Source organism: Barbus barbus (assembly GCF_936440315.1).
Source record: "Barbus barbus genome assembly, chromosome: 10".
Classification (NCBI taxonomy): domain Eukaryota; kingdom Metazoa; phylum Chordata; class Actinopteri; order Cypriniformes; family Cyprinidae; genus Barbus; species Barbus barbus.
Window position 1 is genome coordinate 25,869,517 of NC_136738.1, and position 24,713 is coordinate 25,894,229.

The 24,713-nt window shown below is 35.5% G+C and overlaps 1 protein-coding gene across 1 annotated transcript; it reads left to right on the top strand.

Moving 5' to 3' along the window:
- Window positions 1-24,713, top strand: LOC306875959 (von Willebrand factor C domain-containing protein 2-like). The gene is made up of 4 exons (XM_079426792.1): window positions 1-396; window positions 4,770-4,856; window positions 12,745-12,874; window positions 23,700-24,713. The coding sequence occupies exons 1-4, from the start codon at window positions 7-9 to the stop codon at window positions 23,849-23,851; spliced, it is 759 nt and encodes a 252-aa protein (XP_079282918.1). The 5' UTR covers window positions 1-6; the 3' UTR covers window positions 23,852-24,713.

Consider the following 24,713-nt stretch of genomic DNA (forward strand, 5'->3'; position numbering starts at 1 on the left):
CGAAGGATGGGCCCTTTTCTCTCGGCGATTTGCGTCGTGCTGCTCGCCCTGAACGCCGCTGTCTCGCCGGCCTCTGTCGGCCCTGAGGACTATCCCGCCGCGGATGAGACCGAGAGAACTGCCAACAATGACATCATTTTCGATGACTACCGAGGGAAAGGCTGCGTGGATGACAGTGGCTTCGTGTACAAGCTCGGGGAACGCTTCTTCCCGGGCCACTCGAACTGCCCGTGCGTGTGCACGGAGGACGGACCTGTCTGTGACCAACCCGAGTGCCCTAAAATACACCCCAAGTGCACCAAGGTGGAACACAACGGCTGTTGCCCCGAATGCAAGGAGGTCAAAAACTTCTGTGAATACAGAGGGAAGACTTATAAAATCCTGGAGGAGTTCAAGGTAGGATCACGCTGCCTCCCAATTAACAAACTAATTATTCTATGCAAGAATATAGGGCTATTTTACGAATTTAGTATTGCATTGTGTATCCCACACACCTGTGGTTAATTATTAGGTGTGTCTTGCACTCCAGCTGAAACCTCAGCCATGTAGGCTACAGTGGAGAGTCACATGGATATACAATGTCTAAAGAAAGTATGCCTTCCATTATTCTCAAATTGTGGGTGGATTGTACTTTACACTGTTTGAATTTAATAATCAAGCCTACAAGTTTCACAAATCTGCCTGAAGACAGCATGCATGAAAATATATTTTAAATTCTGGCATCATATGCAAAATCAAGTGAGACAGACTTTCAAGACCACATATACACTATTGCAACACTATGTCCTTAAATATATGCGTTTGCGTGGGTGGGTCCATGCATGAGTGCAGTATAGGATATTGAGGATAGTTTTATGCTTACTCTTAGAGGCTCATCATGATAAGCCCTATCCATCACTATCAACGGTAATTTGATTAGAGCTGTGCCACAGAAACAATCCACTTGACAAAGCAATCCATTTAAAACTAGTGTGCATTTTCTCTTGATTTTAAATTCATGTTATTTATATTGATCGGAAGAAGAAAGCAAACCCATCAATCATACAACAAAGCATTGAAGCATTCTTAAAAAGACCCACCAGCCATAGATAGATACATGAATGTTGTGCTGCATGATGAACCATTCAGCCAACTTGAGATTCATAAGATGTAGAACTGAAAAATAAATCATGCATTTGGTATTTCATGACCGTTTTATCAGGCCTAACATGTTGTAAGCTCTTTGGTGTTATGCCTCATATCAGCAGGGTACATATTTAACAGAAGTAGTCTATTAAGCAGTTGTAAGTACTAGATATTTATCTAATAATATGTAGTGTATAATGTATAAAACATAACTAACATCAGCAAGACCCTTGTTTACTTTGGTCTATTTCCACTGGCAGGGTTGCAAATAACAGGTTGTACATATTTAATACTCACATAACAGAAAGACTCTCAGACGTATCCATGTCAGAGAATTGAAACCTGCAACACCAGGAAAGCAACTGATAAGATAAAACAGTAAAACAACATTTTCACCCAAAAAGCTCATTTCCAGGGTTAACGTGGGCTGTTTCAGCAAGTGCAAACTCTAATATAAGTTTTAGGTATCAACAAAGGGCAAAGCAATAAATCATCACACACAAAATTAGTCTTTGAACTCCACCTCCCAAGTCCACCTTTTAGATTGTTTCCTGCACTTCTTAGCACCATTTATCGATTTCATCTCTCTTAAGAACTCGAATTGTGTACCCTTCAGCATTTTCTGATTTTGTCACAGTAATTTAATTATTAATATAAATATTATTGTTTAAAATCATATGAATACATTGTGAATTTAATGTTTATTTATTAACTGAATACAAGTTTGTATTAAAAATGCAATATTTAGTTGTAGAGATTAATGACACTGGGCAAAATCCTATTTTCAAAAGTATATTTTAAGACAAACAATATATTAAGGAGGAAGAACAGACCATAAGAAATGTTCTTTGATGTTTCTGATATTTTATACTTCACTGGCCACATTGGTAATTATGTATTTAATCTTAGCAGTGATGCTTTGGATCTTTTTCATGGCTTTTCAGTGCATGTATTTTGAATCTTCTCTCTCTAGAGAACAAGTTATTGTTAGCATTCATATCATGCTTAAATCTGATTCATTGAGTGTAATCTTGAGATAATGTAAATCCAGGCCTTTTTAGGCAACCTGTCTCCTGATATTAAATGTATTGCAAAGATTATTATCTTAGACTATATTACCAGTAGATCAAAACCCGAACAATGTTCAATATCAGAATTACAGTGGAAAGTCTATGTAATTCAGTCTCACACTGGGTGATGAATTTCCCATCCGGCACCATCTGATATATTATCACTCACCAGTTCTGTTGGATCAACATGGGGCTGGCCAGCTTCATAGCTGCTTTTTGACAAAATCAGCATTTTATTGCAATACACAGTGCTTTCTTTGAGGTGTCAAGCTGTATTCAGTTTAACATACGTTGGTCACATCTCTAAATAAACAAAGACTGAGTATTTAATACTTGTTAGTAGTCCAACTAGTGCCAATCAAATTAGAATCTACAAAAGCTGGCAAGGTTAGAGAACTTCATTTAGGCACCAACATCTAAGGAAGCTTTTTGTGGCTAGCAATAAGGTTAAATTACATAATTTGCATGGGGAAAGAATGCCAAAGTCAAGCAGTTTCTTTTTAATTACAGTCTCATAGACTTTTAAATCAGATCCATCTTTGTTAGGATCCATCCCGATTAGCCCTGTTTTGATGCAAGTGCATGTTTCAGCTAGACATATTTGCCCATGTAAGTCTGTTGATAAAAAGATCAGGTCCATCAATACCACATGTTCTATCCAACCTTGAGTGGAAGGACAACTTGCGATCTTTTATTACCTCTAAACCGGTTTATCTGGCTCTATTGATTACCTCCCGTCAAAAGAGTCCCTGATTGAAAACCCATAAACAAAGCCAAGCAATTCATAACTAGCAGAAATCACTTTTTGATCAGTTTTCCGCTCTGAAATTAACATGCGCATTAAGCAAACGAGGCATCATCGCTCAATAGTGTCCAGTGAGATCTCTTTGAATTAAAAAAGCAACTTCTGAGGTCCAGCTGTGAATGGGAATCAAAGGGCATCACAGCGCTTGATAGCTGATCCAATTAAGAGAAGCCGACAGGGTAACCTTTGGTGTGGGCTACATTGGCATTTCCTCAGCCGGTCTTTGGCGAGGACTGTATTTACTTGGCTCGGCAGGAGTGGGAGGAGCCCCACTGAGATATGAATCTTACATACGGAGAAGGCTTTTCACAGTAGAATGAGGCAGACCAATCAGTCAGCGGAGCTTTTTGTTGTTACTAATTGCTGCAAATGACAGCTGAGTGACGGATTTCCAAGTGAAAGACTTGAAGTGCATTATCAAAGTGATGCGCGCTGATCCGTGTGTAACCCAGCTTGACCCAGACAGTTATGTGGCTTCTTAAATGTCATGATTTCCAGGCTGAGGGTGATTGAAAGAGCTATAGGATTTATACCAACACAACAGAGTTAATCATCACTTCTAAAGCATGGCAATAGCTCTTCCAATACTTGATTTTTACAATGTTCCAGTGAAAGTTCAGGAAGAGCATGTTCTTATAATCCTGTCAATCGAAACCTTGAGAGAATAAACTATAACGGCCAATTACTTCACTGCTCTGGACCTGCACCTTTTCTCTGCCAAACCAGCTCTTTTAGATCATAAAGGAATTTGTGAAATATTTTAATAATTTAATAAATATAATATTTTCTATAATATAAAACTATAAGCACAGTGGTTACAAAAAGTATTTGGACATTTATGCATCACTTAAATGTGTGTCACTGGATTAGATCATTAAAAAAATAAAAATGCAGGCACAATTAAGCAAGCACAAGTGTTTACATACACTACGGTTCAAAAATGTGGGGTCAGTAAGCTACTAAGGATGCATTATATTAATCAAAAGTGACAGTAAAGACATTTGATATTACAAAAGACTTCTATTTCAAATAAATGCATGTTCTTTAGACCTTTCTATTCATCAAAGAATCCTGAAAATCACGGTTTACACAAAAGTATTAAGCAGTTTTCAACCGTTTTCAACATTGATGATAATAATAAATGTTTCTTGAGCACCAAATTAGAAAGATTACTGAAGGATCATTAAGAATGGAGTAATTGCTGTTAGCTTTTCAATCACATGATTAAATGACCATTTAAAATATATTAAAATAAAAACTGTTACTTTAAATTGTAATAATATTTCACAATATTACCATTTTTACTGTATTTTTGATCAAATGAATGCAGTCTTGTGAACATAAGAGAATCTTACAAGATAAAAAAATACACAACAACAACAAGATCTTACTGACCCCAAGAAGACCTGGGACCATTTTATTAGTTAGAAAATAATCACTATATATATATATATATATATATACACACACACACATTTTACGTATACACATGTATATACATAATTCTTTTTAACAGATACTACTTGGTTTGATAGTTTGTTACTAATGTAAAGAAATTATAAGTGTCCAAATACATTTTGGTGCCAAGAACAACATATATGACTCTAGGAGTGTAACAACATATGAAACGCATGATTAAGTGGTCAATTTTGGTGATTTTAGGGGGCAGTGGGAATGGGGTTCTGGGGGGGTAGTGGTTCCTTTTCTGCTGTTGTGTTATATTCCCTAAGAGCTCTGAAACTTACCCTCAGTAGGTGTTTCACCTACAGGGTTCCCCAGCAGCCGTGGAAGGGAGCCACTCCACCGCCGCACCCCCAGCCACTGCTCAGCTGCAAGCAAGAGGCCGGAGCTATAGGGTGAGTTCAGATCCCAGGCAGAAAGACTAGGGCCAGGATGTGAGCTTTGAACGATCCCATCTGTGCGCCTGGGATCACCAGAGAGGGGAATACCTGTGAGAGAGGGTGAGAAAATGAAGATTTGAGGGAATGGCTTATAGATAATGGAATACGCTAAATAAAATTAGTCATATAGTTTCATAAGGTCTCATATCTGGGCACCTTCATTGGATTTTTCTTGCTGAATCCTCAAGTATTCCGAAAAAGCATTGTTTTGTAAAATGAATCAGATAACACTCTCGGTTCCTCAAGGTTTTGAATAGTCTTGTCACAAATATTGCTCAGTGCTTAAACAAAAGAACAGTCTGCTGGCATCTCAGAACAGGCGGCGGTGCATTTTTCATGCTAAATATTAAACGAGGAAATGTTCATTTAAATTCCATCAAAAACAATGCGATGTCTATCACTGTCTAGAGACTGCAACTTTATTAAAACAGATATGTAGAGTAATCGGTATAGTATGAATGCTTGTTTTCACCAAAAGATAGAAAAATGAAAAAGGTAATTGCAACTTTCATCTCACAATTTAGACTTTTTCTTCGCAATTCTGAGAAGAAAAGTCTGAACAGTGAAATATAAACATGCAAAAGCGAGAAAAGGTCAGAATTGGCGAGAAATACACTCTACTTTTGTGAGTATCACTACAATTGTGAGATGTAAACCTGCAATTGCAAGAAAAAGTAAGAATTCTGAGTTTATATCTCGCAATTCTGACCTTTTTTTCTCAGAATTCTGAGTTTACATCTTGCAATTCATTATGTCTCACAATTGTCACTTTTTGTTCTCAGAATTGCAAGAAACAAGGTATGAATTGTGAGATATGAATTCAGAATTTCAAGAAAAAGTCATTGTGAGATACAAAGTCGTAATTACCCTTTTTATTTATTTGTTCTGTGGCTTCTATAGTGTATGCTTAGAAATGTTTCAACTATAAGGTATCTGTCTTTTTCTCTCTCACATGCACATACAGACAAAAGAAGTTGCCCTCTCATCTGCATATGCTACAGTGAGCAGTAATTAGTGACTGTACTCGCAAACTCTGACACCTGTGAGAGGAAATAGCTATAAAAAGCACCTGAGATGAATTGCTTAAATTAATTTTCCGATCCAACTGCCTGAGGAACAGCATGGTTTTAATATAAAACACTGATTAAAAGCTAACAAGTAGGCCGGCAGAAACTGGAACTATGAAATGGTTTCAGCAAGTTTAATCTCATATTCCAATTGCTTCAAGATGAAATTAGTGGTCACTTCAGTATCTTCAGTTTCCCACCATCCTCTCGCTCTTGTATTCACCGTGATCTTTAACATTTTCTGAAGGCATTTCGCAAGAACCTTTTAGTCACCCCCATGTCTGGAACTACATTTCCCAGAATGCTGTCAGAACGATGCAGCTCAGCATATGTGCTTAAACTCATGAGGATCTGATGACTCAAGCTCAGTGCATATGAGCCATCAGTAGCACCATTAGTGAATATAATCGCTTTTAACATCTTTTTACCACTTTAGAGCCAGCATGCCCACACAATTCTGTAGCGAGGCCCCATGGAGGAAATTCTGTCATTATTTACTCACCCTCATGGCGTTCCAAACCCATAGTTTGGAATGTTTCCCAGGTGTTATTTTGTCTGTGGGAATTTCTGTTGAACAAAATAGAAGTGACCATGTCTGTCAAACTCCAACTCCAAAACACCATAACAAAATGATTAAAGTGACTTGTTCTTATGACTTATGAGTTATAAGTCATATGATAGATTACTGTGATTTGTGTTATCAATTAATAAATATTAGCCACTAGGTATGCATCATATGGTGCCTTTATCAATCATTTTTTGTCCAGTCTTAAACTTGACTCTCATGGTCACTGTAAATGTCTTGTTACATGGAAATAAGCTGCATAAACAACTATTAAAATTTATAATATTTTGTTCCATGAAATATATATGAACATAGACATTTTAGACACCTTTTAGACACCTTTAGACATTTAACCATCATTCTTACACTTCATTTAACCATCATTCTTAAACTATCATTCAAAAGTTTGGGAATCACAAAATGCACCACAAAATATTAAGCAGCATGATGTTTTCAACTGTTTCTGGAGGACCAAATCAGAATTTTAGAATGATTTCTGAAGGATCATGTGATGCTGAAGATTGGAGTAATAGCTGCTGAAAAGCTCTTGAATCTTTGTTCATTTCGAAACAATGCAGGCCCAGGCTGAAGAAGTCATTGTCCACTGAAGTAGAAAAGAGTATGCTTCCTCATTCTCTGCAGCGTGACGAGATAAAATCAGTGTTAAACTGACTCATACAGCGTCGACGAATCTAAATGTAACTGGTCAGGTGTAAAATTAGCTAACTCGTCCTAATACTAGAGGCGTTTCCTCAGAAATGAAATCTTTTTAATCACATAAGCCATGAAGTAATCAATGTAATCGGACAACAGACTGAAAATGTCACAGACATCCTTTTACATTTAACTGCATCCTGTGCAGTTACAGAATATTGTGCTCATACAGTCATCTGCCTTTCAATAAATGTTCAGACTGAGATCACTACCTGCAGAATGCCAAATACATTATTCAACTCTCTCTCTACACCCATAGTGACTGCTTTAAGATTACATGAGAAGTACGACTTTTCGTATGTCTTTTTCCTATAAGTTAACTTTCTCCTACTGCTTATACTGTCTATAGAACATTTATATATTTATAAACACACACACACACACACAGAGAGAGAGAGTATAAATTAGATAGATGCATGTAGCACTGTTATCATTATTATCACCACATGCAGGATATGCTTGCTTTGGTTTGCATGTTAATAAGAGACAAGACAAAGTAAATGAAACCACTATTGGTCACACATCAAAACGAATCACCAGTTGCCTTGGAAGCAGTACAAGCATGCTAAAACATTTAGAATAATTAGTGCTAAGAACTATGAGTCAGTAATCCATTTTAGAACAAATGGAGCCATTCTATGAACAGAAAAAAAAAATAATAATAATAACAATAACAATAACAATAGTATACACACACTTTAAAATCTCAACGAGGCCTAACGTCAATCAGTTCCAAAAATAAATACAAAACTTGTGAAAAAACTAACTGAAAAAAAACAAGTTGATAATAAGATAGAATCCAATATTTAGCAATAATATAGCATAACAAAAAATGTATAAGCTATTTTTTTGAAGAATACTGGAAATTAACATGGGAATACCACAAGTGTAGCAAGGTATGAAAAAAGTACTAAAATTATCGAAACTCTTTTGGGAAGCAGTTATACCCTGTGTTAGACAAATCAGTCAATTTTAGTTCAATGAGATTGCATGTATTATATACAATAGCTACTGTGTCATGCAAAAAAATGCATATACATGAATGTAATAATTAATTTAGAATTAATATATTTAAGCTTGACATTTTTAGTGCATTTAAAAAAAACAGCTTAAACCAGTCTGATCCTGGTCTGGTTTGCTGGTTTTTGAGAGATTTTAGGCATGTCAGTTTATAAGCTTAAGAAACCTATGTGTAGCAGGTAAACCAGCTGAAGACCAGCTTGGCCTGGCTAAGACCAGCAATCATCCTTATTCTTGTTAAGTTGTATTTTGCAGCAGGGAAATAGTACTCCTTTCATGAAATGACTCTGGCTTTTCCTTTCAGTTGATTTGCTTATGTTTTGTTGGAGCCATGTTGCTGAATAATATATAATACTGTAAGCAGATAATTCTGGGAAGAGTAAAGCCTCTACAATAAGAGTGATCCAGTCCTAGCTACACAAAGAGTCTTTTCAGCAGAACATTTCATGACCCTCTTATCCTGTACTGAATGAATGTAATGAATACTTTGTAAGGATGGTTTTTCAGAAGTACTGCATGTACACTTTGAATCATAAAACCCATTTAAGACATTACTCAAGTGCCCTTATCAAAGTAAAAGTTCAAGTTCATAGTTCGTTTTTTAGAGAGAATGTTAATCTTAGCATTCTCTACAGTATACGCTATGAAAACCAGACGCTTATACCCACTGCCCATTGTATCCTTTTTTTTTTCTTTTTTGCCTTGTGTTGGCTCTACGAAGAGTCTGGCACAATTACAAATGATTTGTATGGGCAAGTTCACAAGCTCCTGTCCCACTGGACTGGATGCTGTTATCAATGGAGAACAGAGGATTATTAGTGTCCATGTCACTTACACAGTGTGTAGAGACTAAAGGGCATGACCGCTGCCAGGACAGGGGTCCCGATCTCGATCTCTGTCTGTCCTTGAGACCTTCAGCTGTGATCCATGCTGCCATAGACATGAGTCAGTGTCACCTCTGTGAATACATCAAATTCATGAATGAAACATTAGAGTACTACAATAATGCATCACAATTTATTCAAATACAAGGTTGAAGATTTGAAAATGATAATTTAGTATTAAATATTATATTATAAATATAATAATAATTATATTATAATTTGTAAAATGTTCTTGAAAGAGGTCTCTTATTCCCACCAATGCTGAATTGATTCAATCAAAAATACACTAATATACTGTGAATTATTAATATGTTAAATAACACTTTTCTACAGTAATATGTTGTAAAATGTTATTTATTTCTGTGATGAGAAAGGTGAAATTTCCACAGCCATAACTCCAGTCTTCAGAGTCATATGATCCTTCAGAAATCATACTAATAAGTTGATTTGGTGTTCAAGAAACATTTCTTATTGTTTTGAAAACCATTGTGCTGCTTAATTTTTTTTTTTTTTTTGTGGAAACAGTAATTTTTTCCATGATTCTTTGATTAATAGAAAGTTCAAAACAACAGTATTTCTTTGAAATAGAATTTGTTTTACATTAAAAGTAAACAGTAGAAGCAAAACTATAGTCAGTAAAAATCTAGTAAACGTCACTTTTTACCAGTTTAATTCAACCTTTATGAATAAAAATTTTAAATTCTAAATAAATCTCACTGACCCCAAACTTTTGAATGGTAGTCTTTGTTGAGTTCATTCTGGGATATACTGGAATATAGTTATTCTATTTAGTTTGTTTTATGTGTCATGTAGAGGAAGTGTTATATGACAATTAAACATTAATTTACTAAATCATAGTGGTGCAACAGTCTCAGTGAACAGCTGCACCAAAAAAATAAAAAATAAATAAAAATAGCAGAAAATGTGCAAAATATTTTTCATCAGAATTTGCCATTCCGAAGAAAATAAATGCAAATTATTTCACAGACATAATAAACAAAGCAAAATATACAGGTCTGCTCATATTTAGTTAAGATAATCATTTGATTGTTGCCAGAAATTAAACAATTTATTTTAAAAGAAAAACAAATGTTATGGCACTAACCTGACAAATACTTGCAGATACGGTGATTAGTTCCTGCTCACAAGTGCTTGCTGAATCATCCTGGTACTTTGTAAACAAAGTCTTTGGTTTCCAGGCAGACTGATGAAAAAACATGTTCCTCCCAACTCCCAGAGGTTGTATAAAGTCAGCCAATCATATAAGAGCTTAAAGTCAGATCGAAAAAGTGCTTTTTAGTTCTGTGTGCAATATGTATCAGATAATCGGACAGTGGCCTAAGCATAGAGTCCTATATATCAGTAATGTTTATTTTTAACTACAGAATTTTCAAATTTGTTATTGTGTTTTATGTTATGCAAAAATATATATATGCTGTTTGCATAAGTTTTCAATCCCCATGCTGCATAATTTCTGAATTTACATAGATAGGAAACAATTGCCATAATGATGACAAAGTTGCCTCACAATTGTCCTCTACCTGTGAATCATTAAAATAACTTCCACACTCTCTGGAGAGGAACCCCACAGTTAAGGAACCATTATTCTAAAGGACTCTGTGAAAATAAAGACTAGAGAATATTTCAAAAATACTACTGTGGAAGTTCAAATAAGTGCATAATTTAGAATAAAAGTGTGCAGACTTTGAATGTCCCAGTGGACATTGCTGGTTCAATTTTCAGGATTTGGAAGATACATCAAACCACCCAGACACTTCCTTGAAAAGGCCGTACCTCAAAACTGTCTTTGCGAACATAAAGGAGACCTGTGAGAGAAGCGAGAGAGCATATCGATCACTTTGAAGAGGCTGCAGAGTTCAGGAGCTGAGGACAGAGTAAAGGTGCATTAGTCAACCAAATCTGCACAACACTGGTGTACATTGTGGCACAAATACGGAACAAATGTCCATTTAGCAACAACAACAAAAAAAGTGGAGCTTATGGATGTATAAAAAAATTGTTTCTTCATCATTTCTTCATCAAATTTACCCTTGCGTTACGTGCTCAACGGTGAATCCTCTACAGTGAATGGGTGCCATCAGAGTGAAAGTCCAAACAGCTGATAAAAAACACAATAATCCACAAGACTCCAGTCCATCAATTGATGTCTTATGAAGTTTGTAAGAAACAAATCCATTAACTATTCCTTTTACTCATATAAATGCTAGCACACATGATTTTGTGGTAAGACTTCAGCCAAAATTCAATACTATTTGGAAAAGGCAAATGTAACACTGCCCACCATCAAACATTATCATACCAACTGTGAAGTAGCATTGTTTGACTTGCCTCAACAGCCAAAATGAATAGACTAAAAACATACCTGAACTGTGTGGGAAGCTGGTACATACTTACTCCAATATTCTTAAAGCTGGCACTGCTGCAAAACATGCATGCAGAATATTAAAATCTGTGGAATGCTAATGTAATACATGTAGAGTTTTGGAAATTATCACAGAAAACCACATTTCAGTGTAGGATTTGCAATTAAAGAGAGAACTGGTTAAGGTTCTAAATATTTTTACAAGGCACAGTGGGCTATGTGGGTTTAAAACTTAATATTTTATGGCCTTTTGTGGTCCATGTAATATTCAGCAGGTAGAGTAGTGTATTTTATGACAGACATCCAATGTAGGACTAATCACATATTAATCTGGGCAATCTCCACCGACAAGTATGCACTGAATGGGATGGTCTCAATTTACATCTGTTGTTGTTCACCGGTTTTTTTAAAGAAATTAATACTTTTATTAAGCAAGCATGCATTAAATTGATCAAGAGTGACAGTAAATAAATACAAACTACTGTTTTCAACACTGAAAGATCTCTTGAAGGCTGAATCTGAAGAATTATTAGACACCGAAGACTGGAGTAATGGCCGCTTAAAATTCACCTTTGCAGCAATACATTTTTTTTTTTAATTTAAATTGCAATAATATTTCACAATATTAGTTTTTCAGTATTTTGATAAAATAAATAACCATAAGAGGGCAATTAAGGTGTCATTACACGGCCAAGTTTAGGCTACGCTGTGCCTGCTCAAAATTCTGTGTAAAGACATAATGTTGCATAAAAGCCAGACTAAATTATGCCTGCTCTCACCCACCTCAGTCCCTAATATCAAAATACTTTACAAAGGTGCAATTGTTGTGTAAATTAATTCTAATTAATTCAATTCAAATTAATGCTACCTCTGAGCAACATTAAATAGTCTTTGAAAAGCACCTAATGCCACTTCAGAAGCACTTCTGTGCCACCTTTGCAGTGTAAATTTGGCATAAGAGACTTTCAAAAGCATTAAAAATTCTTACAATCCCAAACTTTTGAAATGTAGTATACAAAGTAGCCAGCAGGTTGGAGGAGTGGATTAAAAAGGGAGAAAGATTTGTGACAAGGAGCAAGCACTTTCATACTATTTGGAATAGAATGCATTTATATATAAAAATAGAGTCAGTTTGATTTCATGTTGACTTTAACTGTGATGTCTTACCTGTAACAGTCTCTCACCATATCATACTTCTCTGTCTCCCCAGCCTTCGCCCTGTGAATGGTGTCGCTGCGAGCCAAATAACGAGGTGCATTGTGTGGTCGCTGACTGTGCAGTACCAGAGTGTGTCAACCCAGTGTACGAGCCAGAACAGTGCTGCCCCATCTGTAAAAACGGTAAGAACGGTCTATGTCCTATTATAGGTTTATGGAGAAGACGAAAATACCTGCAAGGTGTACTTTAGAGAATTCCTTAGAGGTCTCTCTCCGCAATCCCAAAGGAAAGCGTACTGTTCCGCTGACTGGCATGTATCAGTGTTCAAAAAATAGCAGCGAGGTGGATGTGATAGTGTGGTATAAACAGACAGCTCCATGCACAGGTTGTTTAAAACCCACTCAAACTTTCTATTAGATTTCGGTATCACCAGCTAGCGAGCTCTGATTACCAATCCTCTGCTCAATTACAGGGGAAATTTGGTTCAGATAAACAGTGTCCCATTGATTAAGACCATGCTAAGAAGGATTAATTGGCCAATGGGGACTCCTCTATCTCCTGTGTCTTGAAGCACTAGTCAGCAAGGCCCGATTCCAAAATTACAATTATTGGATTCCAATGGCTCACTGGATGGCCAAGGGCAAAAGATATCCCTGAGTCAGTCCGATACAGAGCAACAAACACAAAGTGACTTTAAAGCTCAGTGAATCAGTGGGATAAATAATATGTTGATCAGCACAATGCTTATAGGCCAAGCAGCCTGCAGAGGACATAGATTTAACCCTTGTCTTGTGCTGAAAATCCTGTACTTAATTTGGTGTGCCCCGTCAAAAACGACCAGCCTTTTAAAAATTACTTCTAAATCTCTCATTATGCTATATTATCACCAAATCTTGGATTCAATCATTTTGTCAACTTTTCTTTCAATTAGAACAGGTTTTGTATTATTTTTGGAACTCATTGGCCTCATTGATCTGAGCTTGTGCATCTCAGTTTTCAAGTGAAAAAAAGCATTATTTGTGGATCATTTTGGCAGTATTCACTCCAAATCTGAGCATTGCAGGCTGTGGGAATGCTACAAATGTAATAGGGTGCAGAATACCAAAAAAAAAATTCAATGCAATAATATTAACTAGCAATTTCTGGAAAAGAAAAATCCATTACATGACAGCTAAATCAATAAACTATAATAATAATAATACCTGGAAGTACCGAAATACCAAAATTTGTGAACTTGTGAAGATGAAAATGTTAATATTATTTTTCTACGCTGATACTGAATAATAGAAAATATTAGATTTAATTAAGTGTTGGTTTTGAAAGAACAGCCGCTTTTACATAAGAAAGCTTTAAAGGTATAAATTATATGAGAGTATCAGACAGCTAACCTTTTTTTTGACATAATAGATTTTAACAAGATAAAACTGAATCAAGTTCGCAAATTGCAGCCGAGTTTCTGTCTTCAGTTTTAAAGAAATCTTGCCGCTATTCGGAGCGCCTCAGGAGACATGTTTGAAAATAGATTTGTAAAGAAAAATCATATCTAATCTTCTAAGTGCAACTTTAAAATCTATGAAATTCCCTCCTTTTTCCCTTCTGGCACAAACTGACCTACATTCTCCAGGATACACATTACAATCAGAAGTGTGGTGTAAGGTATAGTTGCTAAATAGAGACCGGCTGTGACTTTCTGCTTTACTAGCGCAGAAAGACAGCCAGCGATACGCACACACGGATACACAAACCTCGCCTACAGCCTGGAAGAGAACTAATCCAGGCAGACAGGGCACGGTGACGAGCTTGTGGTGCTGGCATTTTAGGGAGGCTGCGGTGGAGCCCGTCCCCTGGAGGAAATAACCAAGGCTGCTTCCAAGATCTTTAAAGGGGTCATATCAGGAAGAATCACATTTTACTAGATACTTTAAGTGTTCAATGTATTACATATGTAATAAAATATTTTTTCAGACCTCAAACCTTCTCTTCCAGTACTGCATTTACGTAATGTGTTTCTCATGCAAAGATGGAGTTTACATCAGGCAAAATTCAGAAATGAAGATTTGGCTCTTTTTTCAACTCATGAGCTGGAATTATAATTTAATTGGCCACATCCAACAGATAGTTGTTATGGAATAACAGGAAGAGGAATTTAGTAAATTGTTGAAAAAAAGCATTTTTGCACTATGGTCCAAAATATTAATTAAAAGTTAAAAAAAGAAAAAGAAAATAAAGAAATTTATACTATTATTCAGCAGGGACGCATAAAATTGGACAAAAATAAGCACCAAATCAGCATATTACAATGATTTCTGAAGGATCATGTGACACTAATAATGGTTGTTGAAAACTCAGCTCATCACATGTATAAATTACATTTTTAAAAATTATAAACAAGGAAAACAGGTTTATTAAATTGTAAAAATATTTAATAACATTGCTATTTTTCTTGATCAAATAAATGCATCCTTAGTAAGCATAAGAGACTTCTTTTTTTCAGATTTACCTGTTTGCTATCTCAATATAATACAATAAAAAAATTAAAAAGCATTTTCAATTCAATTCTGGATGACGGAACAGCCTGTTTAATTTTAAGGCTCACAAAAACTTTACTAATTGTTATAAGTGAGCCTTAGACACATTTAATCATAACAGCAATAACAAAATCGATATGAGCACTTGAAAGTAAAGCTTTTCAGAGTAGTTGCACCATAATGTTAACGACTATCCTTAAAATTCATGAGATAATTTTCTATTCCTGTTAATTTTAATCAAGCTTTGGTTTGAAATGATATCATAAACAGAATATATTCTCTAAGAACTTGCTTGGCTCTATTCGGTTGCAATTGTAGGAAGAAGAAAGGCAAAATAATTAGTTTGAGAGACTTTATCTCAGTTCAATCAATTCTAATAGCGTTGGTCAAGAGCTGTTGTAAACAGTCTGTCATGTAATCTCTCTCAGATTGTTCCACATGGACTTAGACGGTAAATGTCAAGAGACACTTATCCCAGCATTGACAGAGCTGGCAGAGGATCAACAATGACACTGGGAATGCCAAGTCTCAGTCAATCAAAAGTTGGACATGACTGCATCGTTTTTTATAGCACAATTCTCGACTTCCATAAACATATAGCTCACATCTCACTCTCGTATGTCAAGTCAAAACGAAAGAAGCCTGGGAAGTATCACTTTGTATTGAAGCCTCTCTTAATGAACCTCGCAGGAATGCAGTACTTTTTTGCTGAAGTGAATTTGAACCTCAAAAATAGCCTCAAGAAAAAGTGATGTGCTGGCTTCCTACTGATGCTAATGCCTCTAAACATTGGCACATGATGCAGCCTTTTAAAACCCATGTTAACAAGAACTTTGACCAGCAGTACTAAGCTCAGTTTGTGCACTGCTGGAAAGACAACTGGCCATGTTTCTATGTGGGTGAGCCAATCGTGGGCAACCATCTCTCAGTAGCTTCAGTGGTTACCATAGTAATTGCATGCTTGTAGGTTGCAGGCTAATCTGAGGGCAATGATGTGGGCCTCCACTGCAACAGAGTAACTTCACCTATGATGACGACTATGATCTTAAACATGCTGTAAATATATAGTTTGTATGCACCGCATTTTTCCATGCATTGTTTGCAATTAATAAATCTCCATTTTGAATACATCTCAGGAAGTGCTCTGAGATTTGTTCACTTTAAGCCCATTGTTTGGTTCTCTTCTGATGTGCATTGTAAAAGCAAAAGTGCTCCAGGTTCACTTTGTGTTCACACCTTTGCCACCATTAGTTACTATAAAATGACTCAAGGGTTTAACTGGACTGCTTTGCTATGTGAAAGAGAAAATATTTGACAATTGCAGCTTAAGTGAATCAAGGCCAGGTACAACCAAGGCCAACTGCAAATTGCAGGTTAAAGACTCCAGTGAGTCGATGTATAGAAAAATACAGTAGGAACTAGATTTTCTATAAAATGTACTTTAAAATACACTATTAAGGCTTCTGGAGTCGTTTTTGTGAGAGAATTTTACTTCTGCATCTGAAACGATAGCTATGCTAGTATTGGTCATCTGAGTATTGATACTTACCAGTAATAGAAACTAATAAGCGTTGATCAGGCTCGTTAATATCCGACACTAACGTTACGTGATAGTGGTTTCTTATCACTTCAGAGAGAGAGAGAGAGAAACAAGTTTTTGATTCATAGGTGCTTGTGTGGTAAATGCGAGGCCATGGTCACAGCTGAGGAAAGTCAGTGCTGCAGGGAGTTAGATACGTTACATACTGGGTCTTAGTGGAGAATGTGACCCCCACACTTGATGTGCAGTGTCTGACTCTACACCCAGGCTTTGAGGCTTGCTGTCTGAACCCATATGTGCTACAGATAGCTTATATGAAATTATTATTATACAAGTTAACTCTATTTAGGCCATGACTACCTACAAGTAACACTTTTTGATGCCTGGGCCTATGGTGTTCTGGGCAGCCCTTACCTGCATGTGTTGTGTCAGCCATTAGAAGATCAGAGGAAGGAGGAAGGAGGACTTTATAAAGGTTTTGAATGGCCCCATTTTGTTGACAATCAATAAAAAATAAATCACAATCAAGCAGATCTGCATTTATGGTTAATTCAATTCAGTTTTATTTATACAGTACTAAATCATAAATAAATTTTTCATAGCACTGTTAATACCCAACTCAAAACACAACATTTCAACTGTTAATATATATATATATATATATATATATATATATATATATGTAGATGTACCAAACATATACTACCAAAAGAAATACCATCTGACCCATTTAAAAACATTTAACAATCTTTCAGTCTGGGTATCACACTAATGTGTTGATAAAGTGTGTTAAATCGTGAAGGCTGTGCTAGATATTCACCAACAGCCTCATCATGTTGATCCTCTGACTGGAGGGATCTGGAAAGAGGAGCAGGTGTAGTGGACATGACATGACAGTGCTGTGTTCTCGTGGAGCCTGTGGTGACCTGCAGTATTCCTCAGACGGCATATGCTGGGAGAAGCAAACACAAGTTTAGATCATATTCACTGCTGACCATGCTTTTCCACTTGGCCTCCATCACATCTGCTTCTCCATTAGGAGTGGAAGCTGTGGTCCAGTAGAGGTGGTTCATAACAGCTGGCCTCCTCTGCTTCAGATCTTCACACTCCCATCTCCCAAAGCCTTAAAAACACACAACATGACAAAAAAATACCAATTAGCTGTGCAAACAATGTCACTAAGCTGTCACTAGACTTGATGGTAATATTAGCAAAATGAGGTTAACTTACCAGTTATGCCTTCACATACAGTAACGTTTTTACATGGTTTTAAATATATAACGATATTGCAAATGCTTACAAGCTAGCTGCGGTGCTTTACAACAACTTATACACATCTCATCTAAATTTGTGCCCTCACGTCTTGTAAAACATTTTAAAATCCGTAAAACGGTTCATATGGTATTTTCATACAAGGCTATATATTCATTTGAAAAAAAAATTTAACCTGCAATATGCACTTTAAGAAACGTTGTTTAGAGACAGAAGTAATCACTTGGTGGTTTTTGCCGTTTTTGCCGCACATTAGAGCTGCAGTTTCAATGTAATTTTATGCTTTCTGTTCTTTTATCCTTGACATCTAAGATTGAAGAAACACAAGATTTCAAACGTTTATCATATTACTCAAATCTCAATCACAATGTGTCTGAATAATACAATATGATTTTTTTTTTTAAATGTACTAAATCTAAAACTGATATAAAAAATAAAGATAAATGAAAAAATTATGGCAAAAGCACAAACATAATTACTAAACATTTTAAATAAAGGCCAAATGAAAACTGAAAATTTAAAAAATTCATGATTTCAGAATAAGAGTCTAAAAAAGGATGTATAATGAATAGTTAACCCACAAATCAAAATTTGGTTAAGATTTACCTGCAGGCCATCCAAGATGTAGATGAGTTTGTTTCTTCATGAGAACAGAAATTTAGCATTACATTGGTTCCTCTACAGTGAATGGGTGCCATCAGAATTAAAGCCCAAACAGCTGATAAAAACATTACATAATCCACAAGTAAGCCACACAACTCCAGTCCATCAATTAAACTCTTGTGAAGAGAAAATATGCATGTTCTAAATAATCTAATTCATGAAGGCATGTTAAACTTCAAACTGTTGCTTCTGGCTAAAAAGAAACGAGTCCTCTTTCCATAATATTGCTTTCTCATTCTAATCCTTTAACTGGCAATCATGAACTAATAAAAAACACATCTAAAACCTTATCGCTTACAATGTGCAATGATGTTGTAATCAAGGACTTGATCTTCTTAATAAACCAGTAGCCTTAAAACAGATGTCTGGGTCATTAAGAAATGACATTGAGCACGATCTTATCCGTTATCTGTTTGGTACCTGTCCACCTGGCCAAGGTGTCCTTGCACTAGCGACGCTCTTTTCTATAGGATGATGAATAACCGCTCTTGGCTAGGCTAGTGGTCACGCATCTCTGTTTCACCCCCCTTGAAACGGTTGCTTTTGCACTTTTGCCAACGGCTCATAATTTTTACCGATGGAAATCAAATATTTGAGTGCTTGTAAGACTCCTTCATGTCTCTTAGGAGCATGTAGAATATTGTAGGCAGTAAAGCAATTTGTGCACTGCTAACCCTGCCGCCCTATTGCAAGTCTATTAACATGTCTGTGATGTGGTTAAAAGGCAATCTAGTTGTTTTCCCCCACAGTAAAAGAGAGGTCATGAAGCTTGAACTCTTTTTGAAATGTACGGCACCACTGACTTTTACTGACATAGAGTGAGGACTTTATTTCAGGAAATACTGCCACATCAAACCAGAAGTACTTTTCAAGGACTGCTTGTCATCAAGAATGGCCTTACACATGCTGAAATGTTACTTCTGTAAATGCTGATTTTTAATGGGCCAGGTATGGTGAATACACTTCTTCAGAGCTGATGGTTAACTTATTCAGATCTCATCATCAAATAATCATAGTGCTACTACGTTTGCAAAAAGAAAAAACAATCTGTCTGGCATAATATATGTAGACGAAATTGCTGTTTACAAAGAAATGCTTAACAGTGGCACTTTAAGATCCTCCAAGCTCCACAGAAAAGATGTTTTGGAGTAGTGCTTCATTCAAATTGAGCTTAAAATGTCTATACAGTGTGAGGGGCTTAAACAACAAATTTCCAAAAGATGGAAATATGGGCTCTTGCAGATCATTATTGATGACCAAGATCCCAGTCATTATACTAATCTTTTCTAATAAGACCTGATTGATCAGTGGCTGGTGCCATATTTTATATTATTTTACGAAGCCATCACACAAACTATAATAGCAAATGTATATGAATAAGGTCACTATAGAAGATCTATTCTGACAAATAGGTCCTTGCCTTGCCACAACCGTTTTGCTAATGTTCCCAAAGTTATGAAAACATTATTTCTTAATGTTTTTTGAATGTTCAAAACATCCGTTTTTTTATATGTTTAAAAACGTGTATTTTTATTTATTTATTTTCTGGTTATGTGAACAAGCAGGGAACATCTAATTATATCAAGTACTCTGAACGTTCTGAAACAAAAACAAAATGTTTTGGGTTTGGGAATCATTCCATGAGGACATTTTGAGGATATTATTATTCAAATAACTTTAAACAAAGGCGCTATGAAGATTACTGGAAGAACATTTGTTCATAACTTTGGAAAACCTTGCTAGAGCATTCCGAGAATGTTCCCTGTTAGCAGGGTTACTAGTTTTCTGCAAAGCACTGTATATGTGAATAAAAAAAACTTGCAATGCTAATGAAATATGTAATCTTGTACAATCAGCTCTTATTAAGTTTGATAAAAGTCAAATAAGATTACTGATGTGGGCAATTATAAAACATTATATAATACTATTAAAAACATTATATAATACTTAACATATCATCAGAACCACAACACAGCTCAGAGTCAACCCTTAAGACACTGTTAATAATTCATGATAATTTGCGACTGAGAGATCAGCGAAGCAAGTGGATAAACACCGAGTATCTTGTGTCTTGTTAAACACACTCCTAGCCTGAATCTCCAGTCTGATCCCACCTACAAAAAGTCTTGATGTAAAAATAAATAAATAAATGTCTGTACTGTGATAATCATACGCCTACGTTTTACACTGAAGGTATTCTGTTAAACCCCTTTTAACAGAGTAAATCCACAATAATCTTATCACACTAGTACAATTATCTCTAAAGAACTCTGTATGCCCACAAGGTTCTAGGTTCAAGATTTATGCTGATATCTAATTTGTTCATAAGATATGCATCTATGAAAACATCTTATCACTAAAATGAGACAACCGTTGTAGCCTGAACATACAGTCACAAGTTAATAATAATATTTAAACTGGACTAGACTAAACTACATTGATTGATGATGCTCTACACATACCTTGACTCTTGTTATAGATTTTGTTTTATAGTAACCACTGATTGCAGTTTCAGTCCCCCATGAAGTCACCAGAGGTCAAGTGCTGTAACACAGACTGTAGGCTATAAAGCCAAAGAAATGCACCACTCACAGATAAATAAATATTAGAAATTGCATTGTGCAATTTAGTAGAAACAGTCTTTAAGTCCAGCCTTTAAGAAATGCAAGGATGTATTTTACAAATATGTAACTTAAGTGTTTTGTTAACACTTTATTTTAGCGTCTATGTTATGTGTACTTACTGTAGTAATAACAAATTATGCATGATAATATGCAACCTAAACCAAGCTCGAATCCAATAGTAAGTAGGGTTAATCGGGACAATTTTTTCCTAGTCATCTTAATGGCAAGTTTCCCAATTTACCTAAATTCACCCTACATAATTTTATTAATATTACTTCATAATATTATTAAATGTATAGGCCTATTTATACTGTAACAAGGGCATGTAAAATAAAATGTAACCTTGTTCTTTTATAAATATATAATTCTAATCTGTAAAATAAATAAATAATGATGCCTTCATGTCAATTCCTTGCAAGGCACAAATAAAATAATCTTCAGAAATGTTCAGACAATGGTGGCTGTGCTCAACTTTTAATTTTATGGTTAAAAAAGGTATTCCTGCGTAAACTCATCACAGGAATTAATTCTACACATAGAGTCAACCTATTTCACTTTGATTTGCTATCATTTAGAAATGATCATTGCTAATTTACATAGGTAAATATGGACATGAACACAGATATTTGCAAAGCAATTATACCAACCGCTTCGGGTTTAATCCACAGCAGGCCACTAATATCTGCTCATTGGGGGAAGGAAGTGAGGAATTGCATAAAAATTAAAATGTTCTTGTAAATGATCATAGTAGACCCTTGGAATTGAACAGCACTGTGTTTGATCACATTGACTTTTTTTAACAGTGCTGTTGACTGAATGAAAATCTGCATATCTATATAAAATCTCATTGCAAAGTTATTTGGAATACTCGATTTAGTCACAGCATTATGTGATTGAATATTGTTTAATGACTGCTAAACTGTAAATTTGACCATCTCACCAGACCAGACCAAACTAAATCAGCAAAAGGTGCAGTTTTAGCTTGATAAACAAGTCCATGGAACAGAAACCATGATGGATGGTTCAAATGCATATTTTTTAAAACTGAATTGCATTTACATGATGACTTGAAAGACTAAAGAAACCATAAGATGCAACAGCCAAGCCAATTAGTACAAGTCCATTGTAATAATTATGCCAATTAAAAGCTTTCATTTACTTTTGCAGGTATTTCTCAGTGAACAGTAAGTGTTTACATGCAAAATAAAGTTTGATTTTAGTTGGACTTAAGCAATCATTTCTGTTTTTAACATCATGTAATACAGTCGTGTTTCTGCAAATTCAGACTAACAGAAATTTGGGGTCTGTAAGATTTTGTTTTATTTTTTTTAAGTCTCTAATGCTTACAGAGGCTGCATTTATTTGATTGAAACATACAGTACAAACAGAAATTGTTAAATATTACTAAACTGTAAAATATATTTTATTCTATTTTTATATATTTTAATATGTAATGTATTCCTGTGATGGCAAAACTGAAATTTTAGCAGCCATTATCGCACAAATGTGACCCTGGACCACAAAACCAGCCTTAGGTCGCTGGGGTATATTTGCAGCAATAGCCAAAGACACATTTTCTCAATATTTAGATTTTTTTTTGCTTGCAATACAATTGCTTTCAGATGATGCATAAATCTCTATTTTAAAAAACTGACCCTTATGACTGGTTTTGTGGTCCAGGGTCACAAATCATTCTAATGTCCTGATTCGGTGCTTTAGAAACACAAATTATCAATGTTGAAAACTGTTGTGCTGCTTATTTTTTTGTGGAAACTGTGATACATGTATTTCTGGATTCTTTGATGAATTAAAAGTTGAAAGGAAAAGCAATTTTGCTGAATATATGTATCTATTTCTTAAAAAAATTAAATCTTACTAGGCCCAACATTTTTTAATGGTTTCTGACTACAACTTGGCCTTAACATGCTTTGAATGAAAGAGAGGACCTTAATTATAACCGCACATATGAGTGATGGATAGAAGTGATTAATTGGTTGATTAATCAGTGTACCATGTAATAACTTCAATGTATTTTTTAAACAATTATTTTTATGCATAGCTCATGGACTACAATGCTTGAAGGCCACATTAGAAGAGAATGAGTGGAGCGTGCTCAGATCACGCATAGTGCCAGCATGATTGTTCAGCAGCCCCTGCAGCCTGTGGCGCATTAGAATGCAAAGCATCCCAGTGAGAGGATGGGTGTGTGAGGGGGAGAATTAAAGAGAAAGGAAAAGAGAGGAGCAAAAGAGCTTTAGTGTTACAAAAACAAGCCCATCGGTGCATGGCTGTGAAAAACATCCACACGTCTGTTTCGCCTTCAGAACTCCCGTGAGTCATTCCTGCTTCCTTAAAATCTCCCCTTTTTCCCATGTGACAGGTCCAAATTGCTTCGCTGGAACGACAATCATCCCAGCTGGCATTGAAGTGAAGGTGGACGACTGCACCATCTGTCGGTGCCACAGCGGGGATTGGTGGAAGCCTGCGCAGTGTTTGCGCCGGGAGTGTCTCAACGGTCAGGCGGCATCTTAGAACCCCTCTGGAGCTGAAGGGAGGGACACGGTGCGATGTGCATGGCTGTCGGAGCAGGGGACGGCCCACCTTATGAAAGCGAGGGACTGATTGGCAGGAGCACAATTCCTCTGGCAAACAGATAGCTGGACATGCTGAGATACATGGGACATACTGTACACTCAGACATACACACACACATAAAAGTCCTTGGCAGAATCATAACAAGTGTCTTTTACTGAGGACACATGTTTCTCCTGTGATGAGTTCATACTAGGGTGAACCTCGTGAAAACATTTCACTCCAAAATCAAGAGAATAAAATTCGAAATGCATAAATTCATTATAATTTTTTGCACTTTGAGCTTTGTTTTCCTTAAAAATGAATCCAAATTTGCCTCAATTTTTTTTTTTGAGTTTTTTTTTTAAAGATACCACATTATTCACATGGTATCTTATTAGATTCTCACTAATGAAATTAAATTTACAGTATTAAATTAATATAGGAATATTAAATTATCAAAATGATTAAAACAAACAAATTGTATATTAAAAATTATTTTAACAAATTTAATTATCATAAAAGTACAACAAATACTACCATAATATATAAATTTTACAACAAAAATATTTTACAAAAATTTTTTGATTTTACTGCAAACTAAAGACAATACAATTAGAGCTGATTCTTTGAATAAAATAAAGTCTGTTTTCAGAATCATTATAATTTGTTTGCATTTTGACTTTTTAAATAAAAGTTAACCTAAATTCACATTTAACATTTCCCTTAAAAAAAAATTTCCCACAGGGATTGTCATTATATTCTTACTAATCAAATAATATATTTTTACTGTAGTAAATTAAAATAAGACTATTAAATTACC

Excerpts from the sequence above, each read along its gene's own strand:
- LOC306875959 (XM_079426792.1), top strand. The coding sequence starts at position 7 with ATGGGCCCTTTTCTCTCGGCGATTTGCGTCGTGCTGCTCGCCCTGAAC. Across the intron at positions 4,857-12,744 it reads CAAGAGGCCGGAGCTATAGG|CCTTCGCCCTGTGAATGGTG; the intron begins GTGAGTTCAGAT and ends CTGTCTCCCCAG. Across the intron at positions 12,875-23,699 it reads CTGCCCCATCTGTAAAAACG|GTCCAAATTGCTTCGCTGGA; the intron begins GTAAGAACGGTC and ends CCCATGTGACAG.